The 17,228-nt window shown below is 37.2% G+C and overlaps 1 protein-coding gene across 1 annotated transcript; it reads right to left on the bottom strand.

Annotated features, from left to right (window-relative positions):
* Window positions 1-15,570: 15,570 nt before the first annotated feature.
* Window positions 15,571-16,038, bottom strand: LOC110902106. Its single transcript, XM_022148841.1, has one exon. It carries the CDS (start codon window positions 16,036-16,038, stop codon window positions 15,571-15,573), a length of 468 nt encoding a protein of 155 aa, XP_022004533.1.
* Between the last annotated feature and the right edge of the window lie 1,190 nt (window positions 16,039-17,228).

Raw genomic sequence — 17,228 nt, 5'->3', positions numbered from 1 at the left:
CTCGGTCGAATGGACGGAAGATTGTTCTGGCGGGAAAAGCACCGGAAGCTCGTAGGGCTGCGATGTCGGAATTATCAAAAGAACACACCTCTTTTGAAGGTTTCTGAAGTAAATTTTGTTTATAGAAGGGAGAATCAGAATCCGCCATTTGCGATCTAGTGCGGGTCGCCATGAAGGATAACAGTCGGAGAAAAGGAAATATAAACAATGGAAATAGATAAGAGAGAGGGAGAAAGTACCTGATATTCTCTTGAAGATAAAGATAACCATAATGTGAAGTCCCTCGGTTAATATAGGCTAAATGTAGGGGGGGTAAAGAGTAAATAATGCCTTGGAAGTTGCACATTGTCATTTCAAGGGTCTCGTCACATTGATTGCCTTAATTGATGAAATGAAACTTTTAAAATATATCCGTTGGATTGGTATACCAACCGATATATTTGGGGACAATTGTTATGGGTCATTTTCTGAGTATACAAATCCTGACTAATATCCCGCTTTTAATTGTTTATTTGTGACCAGGATACTGGACGGGGATATTGCTAACATCCTGGGCGATATCCTAAGGTTGAGTGAATTAAACACGTGCAGGTTAATGGCTGTAAGTTACTAACGGTCATCAGGACTTCTTCTCCACAAGACTCGGGCGTATTTGTTATAAGGAAGCCGTTGAACCCGAAAGACTTGGTCCTCAACGTTCAAGTGGGAATATTCGCTGGATTCCGGAAGTTTAGGATAGTTTGTTACATTATCTGTACTATAAATAGATGGGGGCGGATCAGTTTAAGGCACGCAATTTCACACTTACACTCTCGAACACTTTTACTCTCTAGCTCACCGCAAACACCACACTCAAATACTTGTATTCAAATTACATTGTAACACATAGTCGATCCGCACCGCATACTGCACTGTATCCTGATATTTGAAGCAATAAGAAGAACAAGGCAGCTGCGATTGTCAGCTCCCGAGGTTTTATGCCGGCGATCTAGATTGATCAAGGGCTTTCCTCGTACATCACGTGTCAACCTTTACTTTGTTGCTCATTGTTTGATCATTGATACAGCTCTATATCCCTGGCTGTATCCTGAAACTGTTTTCATATCTAATTTGGCCAATACATTTTTCACATATAATTTTAGCACACTACCTCACCTAACTAATTTGATCACTTAATTGCTTAGGTAATTTTTGACCAAAACAGGTGGATTGATATCAGAAACATTGTAATCGCTCTTAATACTGTAAATTATAACTACACATGATTTTTACATAAAAAGAATGATTCACTCAGTATTTCCCGTTGACAAAACCTTTTTAAAACGCGTTTCAGGTAATTACAGTAGATTGGAGTAAGGATTGGATCCAGCACTAAAGGACTTCAAGAAGTGGCTTATTTTATTAATTAAATCAACTTAAGAAATACTGTTTTTGGGTTTATCCCGTATTAAAAACTACCTTTGTAAAACATGGAATTTATTCCATCTATTTAAATAAAATCCGGTGTTTCTAAACTCTGATATTTTTCCTAACTCACGGTCCTAATGAAATTTCTGCTGCAATGTTTTTCAAAATAATCACCGGGTACCACTTGACTGCTCGCGGCTTCCGATTCCGGCCAGGATGGGGTCGGGGGACGTGATAGAAGGTGGTATCAGAGCCACTGCTTTAAGCCTATAAGTGTTGTGATAATAATACTTAAGCTTAAATAAAAAGAGTTAGGAGATTACTATTAAATGGTACCACAGCTGATAGCAGTTAGACTTGAACATAAGAAAAGATGCCTTAGTATAAGCTAAGCCACTTGTTTACGCAATTAGGTGTTATAATAATACCTAAGTTTAAACGGAGAATTAGAAACTTAATATTATCTGATAGCACTCCGGATGATATTTAGACTTGAACTTAAGAATTTTGCCTTAAAATAAACTTTAAGGTAAATTACTTATATAAGTATAATGTAATGGATATTGGTATTCCATAAGAATGACGATTAGCAGGCAATAGCACTTAATTGCTTCTTGCTTATTGATATTATTTGGTCTAGAATAAGATATGTTATGGGAATACAAATTTCCTTAATTCTGGATAAAAGCCCTAATAAAGGAGGCACTTTTAAAATCTTGAAAAGATACTATTTATGGGAAATAGAAATCTTTTCTCCGACAAGACTGGGTATGGTGTAGCAGACTCTCCAGCTTGTCCTGATATACTAAGGTTACCTCTCCGGCGCGAACCGGATAAGACGGGGTAAATGATATGTCAAATCAGTGACAAGATTTCCCTAAATAATATCATGACCTGATATCTGACTTGTTTTTGGAAATATAAATCTGTTAATTACATTGGTCTTATAGAGGGTATGTATATTACAGCATATGAAATATATAATTATATAGATATGTATATCTATAAGAAATTCCAAAAGTCACTTAAGAATAAAACACAAACATCTGTGTCAATAATAAATTTTAGATTTCTTTATCAGAAATCTCTTGCATATATCTTTAATTCCAATATCAAACATTATTTCGTTTGATTATCTACCTCGTAACTCGAGCGTCAACATAAACAGTGGAAACTCTATAAGTTGGAACACCATCAAAAATATAAGAATTTCCAATACATTACTATAAACTATTAACGCAAGTAAGAAGCATGTAAAGTTGTGCTAATGCACAAGAAAACACATGAAACTTAAATTATATGTCCACAGACGTCAAAGTTTACCGCACACGACTTCCAAGGCAAGACCTTTGAAAAATATAAATTAGGCACGATGACACCAATACTAATTCCGTCAGTAGAAGTACTAACTACTAATCAAAAAGCGGCACTTTGCCACATGATCTTACAAACGATCTAAATCTCACTGAGGTACGTTAGAACAAGAATCCAATCTGAGTCATAATTATTAGCACTGCAAAAGGAATCACATACCTTCGCAAATCCCCTATTTCATTTTATTCGACATTCCCTGGAAATGTCACTTAACAACAGTTATCACACGAAAGTCCAGATAAAGTTCTTATATTTCTTTCGTTAAAATTCTGACCTCTGTGAATAGACTTTGGCCTTGCTACTTCCCCTAATGGTCATCATACCATAAGGATTTCTTTCATGGTAGCGAATATTGATCTGTCTCATTTCTTGGTAAATCCACACGTTACACTTGCACTGTTTGTTGCGCATGTGGTTCGTTTGATTTATGAAGACCACTGGAGGGCTTCATTCTAACCTGCTGTTTTATCAAAAGTTCAAATATCATTTCGCTATACTTGATCTTTGCATTGTAAACTGCGTTTTTACAAAGCAATGACTCTTTAATATCGAATTAATGAATTTCTTGAAAAAAAAAACTCGATTTTCTTTTGATGGGTATACATGGTTTCTGTTGTGATCATGTCCGAACTTCCTTATTAAAACTCGTTTTATCCAAACCCAGTTAACTTGCTCGCAATACATATTCAATTCAAGATCCCATATAATATTTTTAAGCCATCATAATCCCAACAAGCACTTCGATTCCCGTGAACTATGACATTCTTTCTTGGCCTTCGACTTCACTAAATTATTTCTTTGATTATGACATTCTTTCTTGGCCTTCGACTTCACTAAATTATTTCTTTGATTATGATCACCTTGTGGTGACATTTTCACAATATTTGGAAATTGCGCTAATCTCGTTTAAATTTATGACTAGTTATTATTATTTATTTTTGGTAAATATTTGTAATAAAATATTAATAATAGTAGGTGTTAATATTATTTTTAGGTATTAAGGTTATTATCAAGACAGGTATTGGATAGCGTAGCCTTAATTAGGCATGGACTGGTCACCTATGCTTAAACAAGGTAGCACTAACCAATATCCAACCATGATAATAACTATTTAATGTATATAAATTAAGTCATCATACTTATTTAGTAAATTTCAATTATATATAAAAATATTTTTATATTATAGAAATATATATACTTTGTACTGTAAAGAGAAAACACATTTTCATATAACAACTAAAGGAAGCATAAAATTATCTAAATAATTGTCTAAGTATTCATGAACAAGACATATTATAAATAAATGTTCATCTTGATTAATATTTCACAACTATTAAATACTTATAGAACTATTTTTTTATAATATATATATATATATATTAAAATATCAAATGTCATTTACGCAAGCCAATATGTAAGTATGCTTGATATTAAAATAAACATTTATTATTTTACTTTTATGATTTAAAATACCCTATTATAAAATCTTATAGTTAAACATACTTGATTTTAAAAATGATAATCGTGAGTTCTAGAATATTGGGTAAACCTATTTATAAAACATATATCATTATTTTGTCAAAATTACCACGGGTTTTGATATTTTAAACCTATCTATATTTATTTATTATTCTACTTTATGATAATATAAAAGGAAAACGTATTTAATAAATCAAAATATCACCTATCTTTAATCAAACATTTTGATTAAAGTCATCAGAATACAATTATGTATTAAGACAAAAATACACTAACTTTATTGTCTTTTCATGTATTCTTACAAATCACCAATCTCAGCACATTGATTTTCTCATATCATAATTCAATATTTGACAAAACATTTTCATGTTTTCATTTCATTTTGAATCGGTCAATCTTAAGTCTTCCTTAGGTACCAATCAAGGTAAGTGTTCTTCTGCCAAAGAATTTTACTAATTCCAAAAAGTTCTTCACATTCATTTTAAAAATCTATAGATCATATATCTTTTGGCTTAAACATAATCACCTTGGAAACTATATCATTTCATCGGAATGTCTCATCTTTTTGAAATATCTAGATTCGCTTCCTTGAAACTCTCAATTAATTTCGAAAACGGTAAATTTATTATTAAGTTCTTTCAATCATAACAATACCATACAGTATCCATATACATTTGTAGCCTTTGCTAATAATAAACCCTCTTCATACGCCATTCGTTTGATTTGTTATATTCTTGGTACAATTATGTACTCAGATTACGATACACTAAATTCTATTGTCCAGTATCATTTAAATAAATGATATTAATTTTCGGATAATCATTAAACAAATCATTTTCCATACTTCCATTCACAAATAGATATTTATCAATTCAGAATCTCCCTCAAATTGATCAAAGTAAGTTCATTTCGGATATTGAATCCAATTGTTTCTATAAACCATTTTTATTTTAAAATTCATACCCCTCAAAATATCTTTTGATTCCATTCCACGATACATTGTTTCTCTTAATTAAAAGAAGAAACATAACCCAAGAAAATATCATAGTCCAAATCTCGAGGACGAGATTTTTATTAAGGTGGGGAGGATGTAATACCTCTCACTAAAATTAATATTTAGTATGATAATTATCCAATAAGGAAACCCTAATTGAGACACCCAAGTGATTCCGCATAAACCCTAAAATTTCCAGAACAATCGAAATCAGGATCAGGGCCCCTAAAACTCAAAGGGGGTAAACCCTAGTTAACGATTATCTAATAAACTCGTTGTTAAATTTTAATTTGAGAATTTTGTCAACTCAGCTAGGCTAGTCCCGAACGTGGCTACCCTATAGTAAATAGGTATCCCTTACGGACCGTAAGGGAATAGTCATACGGTCCGTAAGCATGTCAATTTTTGTGTATAAATAGCCGACATTGGGACTTGAATTCTGGCCTTTGAACGACGTAAATTCTCCTTTCGTAGACTGACTTATAGCAGAAACAATCCACAAACACACACGAATCACTAATTAGTATAGCGGGGTGCTGCTGCGATACCGGGTATTAACTCAATCGCTACTGCGATTCAACGTCCGATCGATTATAACTATCCAACGATTGTTTGAGTGCTGCTCAAATTGAGTGATACTTTGTTATTCATCGTGATTTCGACTTGAATGTTTGAGTGCTGTCCGAACTCGGCTATACTCTGTCATTCGTTGTGAATCCGCTGAATTGTTAAGTATTGCACTTGTAAATCGTTGTGAGGGTTTTATCTCGTGATTGTCGTTAAAGTTGAATTGAGTTAGTACACTAATACGCGTTCCATTGTATCTAGAAATTAGAACTCGTAAGCAAGGAGCTGCTAGAATACTTAATAGCTAAGTAAACTTAACAGTTAAATAAACTTAGCAGTTAGGCTAGCTGAGTAGATTAATTAATCTGTTAATTAAGACTAGGTAAGATTAATTAAGCTAAGCAGGATTAATTAAGATTAAGCAAGATTAATTAAGCCAAGTAAGATTTATGAAAAACCTAAATATATATATATATATATATATATATATATATATATATAATAGATAATATCAAAGGAAGGTGCTAGGAAGGTGTAAGAAGATAGATATCTGTGGATAGGAAGCTTCCTAGAAATGCATAACTAACTTCCTAGAAAAGCTATAGGAAATTTCCTAGAAATACAAGGGAAACTTCCTAGAAATTTCCTATTTCCTACCTATAAATAGGAAGCTTAGGATTCATTTTTCTTTGCTCATTTCTTTTCTTCTTCTCTCTATACGTTGGTGTTCTAACCAATAATCACCGATGCGATGTTCTGTCATCGATTCAGGAACCAACTAACGGATGCCAAAGTGCTATACTTTGAGAGTTCGTTAAACGGATGCCAAAGTACTATACTTTGAGAGTTCGTTAAACGGATGCCAAAGCACTATACTTTGTGATTTCGGTAAACGGAATCCAAAGTGTTACACTTTGTGAAATTCGTTAAGGTTCGAATCTCGTGACTACCATTAAGGTTTGATTTGGGTTTTACACAAATACGTATTCCATTCTGTTAAACTATATGTTTAACTACCAAAAATACTCCCAACTACACACTCACAATCAAACAAACTATTAAATCATCAGAAGATCCAGAATAATAAAGTGCATGCTTAATTATCGGAAAAAGTAGAATCAAGAATCTTGTTAACTCAATCTTGCATGCTTATAAAGTGAGTCATTCTCTTTTTATCAACTGTTTTACAAAACTCCAAATTATTTTTCAAAGTTATAATTACAGGGATTAAGTCTTTGTAATCACCAAATTACAGCTGGTATGTGGGGTTTTGTATACATTACTTGTTAATCCATCACCATTGGACAACGAGATAGCCAAGGGGTGATATGACCATAGTCACAGACCCTATTGGACAACGAGATAGCCAATAGGTGGTCGAGTGACAAATACCATGGGTAGTTGGATTGATATCAGAAACATTGTAATCGCTCTTAATACTGTAAATTATAACTACACATGATTTTTACATAAAAAGAATGATTCACTCAGTATTTCCCGCTGACAAAACCTTTTTAAAACGCGTTTCAGGTAATTACAGTAGATTGGAGTAAGGAATGGATCCAGCAATGAAGGACTTCAAGAAGTGGCTTATTTTATTAATTAAATCAACTTAAGAAATACTGTTTTTGGGTTTATCCCGTATTAAAAACTACCTTTGTAAAACATGGAATTTATTCCATCTAGTTAAATATAATCCGGTGTTTCTAAACTCTGATATTTTTCCTAACTCGCGGTCCTGATAAAATTTCCGCTGCAATGTTTTTCAAAATAATCACCGGTACCACTTGACTGCTCGCGGCTTCCGATTCCGGCCAGGATGGGGTCGGGGGACGTGACAGTGCGGCTGCAGGTGGGACCTCTGCGGGTTCGCAGCCTGCTGATGAGAAGAAGAGAAAGTCAGAGCAGAAGGCTGCTGGTGAAGTAAAGCGTCGGAAGATTCAGATAAACCCAGTTCTTTTATTTTCCACATTCCCCACTTTAAAGCCCGGTAGACTGAGCCCACCCGAGTCAGCCCACCCAGCCCCTTTATCCTGTTCCATCTCTGGAAAAACAGACACATTAATGTCCTCCTAATTACGACGATTACAATAGGCCTCCTTAACAACTTTCTCAGGCCCCATCTCTTGTGTCTTCTCATGATGCCTTCCCATATTCACGTGCAAATCCTCTCCCTCCTCGAAAACATTCCCACCGCCAAATTCTCTTACCTCATGCATGGGGTTAGAAACTGCATGGGGAGGATCCAAATTAATACCAATAGTCTCTTCGCCTTCCCCCTTCCTACCTTCTCATGCGACTCCTCATTACCCTTACTCCCGGAACACTGCAAGTCCACCACCGACGGTGACATCGTCGGCCAGCAACCGTCAGACCCCCCGAGACATCCAAACAATCTGGCACCTCTTACTCCTCGTCAACCCAAATACGAAAATTTTTCTTATTCCACCTCAGCGAAACAGAATCATTGATCCTGCCGGAATCACCAACTAGAACTCCCACACTACAAACCGATAAATCATGGTCCTCTTCGACAAATTTAGGAGCATGCAGAACTTTACCGAACAATTCACCAATCTGGACCATAACTTCCGGCTCAAACAAGTGAAGAGGAATACCACTCAGTCTAAGCCAAGCAACCCTCACTAGAGGAAACGACTGACCGCTCCAGGAATCAAGCCTGGAAACCAAGGGCCCCAAATAACCTTGGAATCTAAGAACTTTTTAGCAGAAACTTCATCATGGAAAGAGATGAGAAGAGACAAACCACCTAGGTACTGAATGTTCGCAACTGAAATCTTAGCAATGCTCAGCAACCTATCAAAGTCCACCAACGTCTCTAAATCCATAGTCCTCCCCACTAAAGCCACCCCAACAAACTCTTGAATGCACCCGTTCTATCCGGCACCACTACATACTTTACCGACTCCCGTTTTTCTTCCATCTGTTTGACATCGTGACCCATGTTGGAACCACCCCCACCATTAGGTTTACCCACCACATCACTATAGCTCCTGACATCCCTGAGATTAAACGGTCTTCCTCCGAAAGCTTGACCGGCAGCCCTACTATTATTCGTCTTGACCTCTGGCTGACCAAACAAACCAAAGTTCTCCACCACATATTTAGCAACATTAATTTTCAGTCTATACTCTCCACCACATATTTGGCATATGTATCTGATGATGCCTATGGCCCTATACAAAAGTTTAAGTAGTTATGCACAAATCATCTCGATCATAGACGTGTGTAATTTTACTTTAACTTTTGCAAAAAAAAAATCAAATTTTATTATTAGAACCCACAAATAGTTCATTTTTTATATCATTGTATTTCAATTTTACTAACAAAAAAGTCCTAGATCCAATACTCTACATCTTGCACCAAGTTTTTTACAACATCCGATACTTTATTTAGTTATTTTGTTTTAAAAAATAATTATGGCGTGAACCGGTGTAGGATCGAAATAATCTTTCATCAAACACTAGTTTGCAGCTTCATGGTCTCACAATATAAAAGTGTGCCTCAAGATGGGGCATGGAGGAGAACGGCTAACGTGTGGCATGGCTTGAATCGCGGGGGCACATGCACTCGTAACCGCTTCTTCCTCCTCTGCGGTTTCTTCGTATGAAAAAAATCTTCTGTAAAGATCAGTGAACGAATCTTCCGATGAGGGGGACGAGCCCATTTTAGAAGTATTATTTTTGTAAGAATGTGGGATTAGAGGGTTTTTTTTTGAGATTTGGTTGTGTAAAATGTTAAAGACTAGTTGGATATGTATTTATAGTTTTTAGAAAAAAAAATTATTTTTTAACCAATATGACCGTTCAACCGTTAGAATTTTAAAAAAAATATTTTATTTAAACAATATGAACCCATACACGGACATACGCGCGTTTCTCCTTCTCCTCGGCGGTTCTGGAGGTGGCGGAGGTTGTTCCACCAATGGTGGTGGTGGCGGCGTCACTGCTTGAAAGTATGGCTCCTCAGACGGGGGTTGTTGTGGTGGAGTATTGTGGAAAGGAGTATATTCTCACTTCCACTAGCCCCACCATTCTGCATATTCATCAGGACCTTGATAAGGAGATCCTGCAAAAAAGGAACCGCTAGAGATGTCAATGGGATGCGTAGGCGTCCTAGAGGGTGGTAACATCAAGTTGATGAATCGGCCAGGCTTGGGATATTGCAAGTGTGAGGACTGTGCGTATAGTAGTGGGTTTGACAACTGGACTGAAAGTCTCACCACAATCAATGCCAATCTGTTGTGTGCTACCATCACATACTAACCGAGCTTTGTATCGTTCCAAAGTTCCATCGGATTTAAATTTGTGCCGAAAAATCCACATACTACGAATGACATTCATGTTAGACTCCAGTGGAACTAACTCCCAAGTCTTGTTTTCAATAAGGGCATTAAATTATGTGGTCATGGCGTCACGCCATTCCGTTGTGGACAAGGCATCCTTTGGGGTTTTAGGTATAGGAACAATGGTAGATGAAAAAAATTAAGAATTCTTTTAGGTTTTGAAATACCATCCATTGCTCGTGTACGAATGGTACGAGTAGGAGGGGGAGGTGGAGTGGGGATGGGTGAGGAATTAGGAGATGAGGTAGTCTGTGTTGGTGAGGAAATGTTTAGAAGTTGAGGTTGGGTGGGCGGGTTATGTTGTTGGGCTTGATTAGTGGTGACATTGGGCCTGGGCCGGCGTGAGTAAGTGTGTAAGATCGGAGAGGGGTGGACAACAGGTTGTGTAGGCTGTTGAGTAGGAGAAGGAGGTGTTGTCCGATGTGGGTTTGTAGGGGAGTGGGCTGGGCCGCCGGTGGAAGGAGAGGGCATAGCGGTCCACGGTATATTGTTTATCGGCTGAGTAAGGAAGTCGTAGGAGTGGAGGGATGGTGTTGGATGATTTGCGAATGGGAACACGGTTTCATAAAATATACATGTCGATTGATGATGATTTTGTGGGTGGCTAAGTCGAGACATTTGTAACCCCTATGGTTAGGGGGATAACCGAGAAAGACACATGGCATGGAACGATAAGCAAGTTTATGTATTGTGGTGGAAGGTAGTAAAGGATAGCAAAGGCATCCAAAAACACGAAGATGTGTGTAATGTGGAGTACGTTGGTATAATCGTTGGGTGGGAGAGTGGTTGTTTAGAAGTTTAATAGGTAAGATATTGAGAAGGTATGTGGCCACTTCGGGGCATGATGCCAATAACTGTTGGGTAATGACGAATGGGCAAGAAGTGTCCGAATAATATTATTGATAGTTCGGATTTTACGTTCGGCCTTGCCGTTTTTAGAAGATGTGTGTGGGCACGAAAATCTAAATTGCATGCTGTTTTATTTAATGTGACGTTCAAATTGAGTTTTAATAAGGTTATAGAAAGTAGTGAAGGTAGAGAAAACATCAGATTTGTTACTTAACTGATACGTCCACAGAAAATTACTAAAATCATCAAGAAATAAGATATAATAACGATGACCGCCCATGCTTAAAACAGGGGAGGTCCAAAGATCACTATGTATGATATCAAATGGCAAGGAAGTAAAATTCATAGAATCAACAAAAGGAAATCTGATATGTTTCCCAAAAACACAAGATTGGCAAACCTTATTTTTCAATGTTCCACACTTAATGAATTAAGAATTTTTAAGAGAATGCAATAAATTAAATCCCGGGTGGCCAAGACGTTGGTGCCATGTGTCTTGAGTGGTAGCGGTGAGTGCGGTAGGTGAGGTGATCTTGAGAAATTGTGTCGGATCGAATATGTAAAGATCCCCGGAGCTATTGCATTGTAGGATAGGGGTCTTGGTCTTGAGATCCTTCACCAAAAAACCATACGGATCAAATTCAATAAATAGTTTATTGTCAGTGGTGAAACGACGAACAGACAATAAATTTTTAATCAAAGAGGGGGCATATAGGACTTGGTTTAGTTTAAAAGGAGGAAGGAGAGGTGGTAGGGTAAGGTTGCCTTGTCCATAAACGGGAATGGTGTTACGGTTGCCCACAATTATATTTTTAGTAATGCTAGTATTAAAATTAGACGAAAGAGTAGTGTTAGGAGTCATGTGACCTGAAGCACCAGTGTCCATAGTCCATAATGGCCGAGTTGAGTAACATGACATGGAGAGCTTGGTCAATGTCTGTTGGAGCGTAGCTTGGTGCATAACTGGCGGCATATGACTGGGCTGGATGTGGGAGCGTACCTGAAGCACCAGTGTCCATAGTCCATAATGGCCGTCCAGACCCGCGTCCCTTGCCGCGCCCTCGTCCGCGGCCTCTTCCCCTGCCCCGCTCCGCATTATCTGTCGTCCGATCAGTTCGCTGAGAAGATTCATTGCGATCTGTAACGGTGTTAAGAGCGGTACCTGCTGCCTGTGCAGCATGTCTTGCCTGATTAATTTTCCGGGTTTTGGCCGTGCACAAACGGGACCTAGTTTCAAAGAAATCTGGTAGGGGTTTGGTTTGTTGTATGATGAGGCTGATTCCATCGTATTGTTCAGTCAACCCGGTGAGAATCTGTAAAACAAGTTGCTTGTTAGATATCGGAGATCCAACGTGTCACACCCTGGCTTTTGCGGAAGCGTGGGTTTATTTGGTGTGACTTTTTAATACCATAGCAACAATCACAACATGCTATATGATAAAATACGTGATGTTCATCCATTAAAATAGTTTAGAAATATGCATAACAACAATTGTCTTAAAACGTCAACCACAAAATGCATTACAAAACATTACTTGTTTAAAAGGGAGTTCATAAGACTCGACGAATCGCTACCAACGAAACGAGGATTTGAGACATGCAACCCGTCCAGGATGGAGTTACACTTCCCAAACCTATGACCCTGGATGACATCTTTATTAAGTACGCAGCTTGACTAACATGCAACACTTGCCAGATCCAAATTAATTCCCTGAAATACATGTAGTTTAAAAAGTCAACAAAAAGTTGAGCGAGTTCATGTGTAAGTCTGTTTGTATATACCGTTTAATATGTCTGTAAGTAAAAATAGTCCCTGGTATGTAGCAATAAGGAAAAACTGATCACCATTGGGTTGCAAAGCCAATAGTATATGTGAATGATGCAGGAAGACTCAAACCTAGCAAATTTGTCTCCGGTATGAAGACATAGTCACCACTATGGGCCGCCCCGGCCTCATGGGTGTGGGCTCGCTACACCCAAATAGATCTATCACTCATGTCCCGTGGTCCTACAATGAGGATTAATGGCCTTAAGTGTCATGCCCACCACTCACTTGATCGCGTAGTAAAAACCCCTCCTTAAGCTAACCATACCAATTATAAAATGTCTGGAATAAATTGTAACATGTATTCCACCCCCGAAGTATAAAACGGAAAACAGTAAAAGAAAAGGGGGTCATGAACTCACTGTAGTGCGTCTTGGCTCGAATCTTAACTCTTTCCGCTACACAACAACCTACAACGTACTAATGTCTATTAGACGGACGGGCCGTGCCTTGGCTTAGAGTTTAGTGTTTCAAGTTGTGTTACTTTGGTATTATTTTGTTAGAATAAAGTAATTATTTTAACTTGACTATCGTTCTTAGAAAAAATAGTTAGACAACTATTTCGTATCTATTTTTCTGGAATATTTTACTAAGTGTTCGGATTTTTGGAAAATTTCGCCATAGTCTCCTTTGTAAACGGAGGTGTCCATGCTCAATTAACATATCATTTTCTTTTACACATATCCCGTAATTCATTTTCAATAATCAAACCGACATATAAACGTACAAAGCATTACTTACTTTATTTCAGCTTTATAAATCAAAACTGGACTGTTTTCAAGGATTTTTATAAAATAGTTATCCTTTTCCAAAAATTCTCAATTTTTTACAGAAGGTTCTATATGTTCCAAAATTTATTATGTAAAAATAGCAGAGTCCAGTTCGTTACCCATATTTTATAGAAAATCATTTTCTCGACTGCAATCAGATTTGTTACTTTCTGATTGCAGTTTACGGAAATATTCACTAAAAATTAACCGTAAGTCCGTTTGACGAAATTCCAGTTGGAGGGTCATCCTGACAACGGTGACCAACTACTATAAAAATTCCACGAGTCGATTTTACTCAGGTTTCAGGTTATGACTTCGAAAACAACACACTTTTTCTGCAGTAAAAATGCAGCTTGAGCTGCTGTCCAAAAACAGTCTTTTAAAAATAGTAAACGGTCTCGAAAAATTAAAGTTCCAATGCCATTTGTTTAGTTATTCCAAAATGCATATTTTAGGCTTCAGAAAATCAGTTTTTCTATTTAAAATGGTCCCGTTACAGCCTGTTGAAGTTGGCTGGAAATCCAACTCAGCAAGCTGTTTATATTGTAGAAGTGACCAAAAATGCATAAACAAGGACCCTAACCATGGTTTATTGATGAACAAATGTTAAAACTTAAATCATGCTTTAACCAACCCTAAACCATCCAGATTTCATCTTCATACAACCTTTTTATATATGGTTTTTATGCAGAATTTTAAGTTCAACATTTTAGTGTTTTAGCTTTTGTGTGTCATGAACATTCAAACAAAACATAACAAGAACAAAATGGAACAAGGGTGTGAAGGGACTTACTACTAGCACAAGGCTAGGGTAGTAATCTTAGGGCAAAGATGATGAAGATGGTGGTGCTAGAGACTTGAACAAAGCTTCTTGGTGAACCCTTCAACTTGTAACCACTTTGAATGTTCTTCAAGCTTGGAGAGGGACTTGTATGAAGAAGATTAAGGTGTGTAAGTAATGGTGGTGGTGATTTTCGGTTATGGAGGGGGGGGGGTGTGAGCCGAAATAAGAGAGAAGGAGGAGGAAGGTTGAGTGTGGCTTTTGTAGAAATGATGAGAATCCTTGGAAATTGTAAGATTTCTTACATGGTTTGGCAAGTCCCACAAGCAACACCCAAATTTTCAGCCAATAGAACAAGGAGGCATGATGAAGATGATTAGGGTGGGTCCCCATGGCTGGAAATCGGTTGGGGGGGGGGTAAAGTGAAAGTTTTTGTTAACTAATAGGTATTAAGTTAGAAGGTTAAGGGTATTTTCAAGTATAGTGGGTGTATGTCATCTTTCTATAGTGCATGGGGATTTTTGTGACCGTTAATTAATTAAGAATGATAAAATAATATTTCTGAAAATATTTTCGTGTCTCGGTTAATGTCTGGTTGTTCGGTTACGTATCGTTCCGTTAAAGCGTTTAATTGTACCGTATAGCGTCTTCTGTGCATCTTTTAGTAACGAAATTAATTCCAACACTTAGAAAAGTGTCCAGGACCATTTAGTCAATACTCTGTATAATATGAGTGTGTTAAAAGCTGAATTGTTACTAAAAATGCGGAATTCTATAATTAAATTGCGTTTTAGGCACTTTCCGGCACTCAAACTATCACCTAGTGACATAGTCTTATGGTCCTCACTTCCCTACACTCCATATTGGTGTAGTGTTTTATCCCTGGCCCATATTGGCCTAAAAATAGTATCTGTCTAAGTGCTGGCATTGTCAGCATGTGTCTGAGTTATCCGCTCACTGTGCTAACTGTGCTTTGTGCATCAGGTTTGTCACTAAGAGTCTGTATGAAATAAAGAGTGACTATATGTAAAGGATGCACATGTATGTATGTAATATGAATCAGTAAGCAGTTTAAAGCGTCAGATGTAATCAAGCACAATCATTAAGCACATAATTAGGGTTAACTAATTTGTACAGTACCTGTAATTATGCGGGTTGTCACACAACGTTCGTTAATTGGTCGAAGATGACCTTCATGGCTTGGCAATAGGCTGACATTGAAGAAAACTGGTCAAGGCGGGTATGAGCAAACTTGTTGTTTAGATCAATGATAGGGGTAGCTTTATTATCTTGAAAAAGATTGGCAAGTGCCATCCAAGCATCACAAGCCGTAGTGTTAGGTTTGAGAATAGCGTGGAGCAAATCAGTAGAGATGGTACCATAGATCCACTGTAGAACTATAGAATCGAGCCACTCCCAAGACTCAGTTTGTGCCATGCCTTTGTCTTTGTCGAAAGAAGAGGTTGCGGGTTTCGGCTGAAGGTGATCAAAAACTTGATAAGCCTTGCACTGTATTTTGAAGAGCTCCGACCATGTTGTGTAGTGGTCGGTTTCGATGTCTAGGGTGACAGGAAACAGTTGTTTGAAGTTCAAGACTGTGACTGCAGGGTGTAGGTTAGAAGCCATTGAAGGAGAGTGAAAGGATAGAGATAGTGAGTTGTGACGGAAGAGAGGTGATGGGAGGCTAGGATCGGCGGCAGTAGGGTTTAGGTCTTGATACCATGAAAGAGTTTATATAATTGCTTGATTCTCATTGATTCATAACATCGGTATATATAATTACAAAACAATATCTCCTATTCTTTGGTAGAGATATGGTTCAAATCCTGGAATATCTATTCCTATAATAATTACAATTATATTATCTATTACCTTCACCCCGTGCATAGATTGTGGTCATTTGCAATTAAATGAGCCGAGGATATCCAGGACACGGTCGCATTAATCCCCAATGTTTATGTTATCAAACAATACGGATTAAAACGGGTTATGCGGATTTGTTAGTCACAATCCAACCAAGTGATCCCATACCCGACCAAGCGGTAATAATTTACCGTATCCCAAGCCCGTATAAGGGAAAATAAGCTAAAAGTATTTACCTGAGTTTTAACTTTAATTTTAATGCAAGAGTTAACTACTTAACCGTATGATTTACTTAGACTGGTGAAGGTAGCTTTTACTGGGGCTCCCTAGTCTGGAATGAAGGTAATATTAACCTATTAGAATGCTAAAGGGTCCTATTAATTCATAGACTTAGACCGGTTAGCTTAAAGGACGATTTACGGTATAAAACGCTAGATTAAGCAATGACTGGAATGGAATGTAATTTAGACCCTACAAGTATGGAGACTTGTATAATATGGGTAAACTAAATACATTCTGGATTTTGAGGTTTAAATGATAAGGTTAAACCCGTTTCGGTTAGTTTATCCAAACTAGTTACATAAACCGAACCGAACACATATAGGCATTAACGGGTAACCGGATGAGTCATATACAAGTTCCATATGTTATTATGCTTAAAATATGTTATGATATCAATATGTATGCCCATAAAGATTTTATAACCGAATTAAGCCTCATAAGGGCGTTTTGGTCATTTTATGATTAATAAAAGGAGTTTGCAAGCAATCTGATGTCAAGGTCATAAACACTCTGTAAAAATATTTATTTTATGATATATTAATAGTAGGATATCAAATATATGTGTGGTTTATGTTTTACAGCCAAACTATGCACCGTAGGGGCATTTTGATCATTTCACACATAGTTTTAAGGACTTATTTGGGATTCTGAGTTTATGACTTATACCTACT

Source organism: Helianthus annuus, chromosome 13, assembly GCF_002127325.2.
Source record: "Helianthus annuus cultivar XRQ/B chromosome 13, HanXRQr2.0-SUNRISE, whole genome shotgun sequence".
In the NCBI taxonomy this organism is placed as follows: Eukaryota; Viridiplantae; Streptophyta; class Magnoliopsida; order Asterales; family Asteraceae; genus Helianthus; species Helianthus annuus.
Note: the sequence above shows the minus strand (reverse complement) of the source record. Positions and strands in the feature narration are given on the sequence as shown.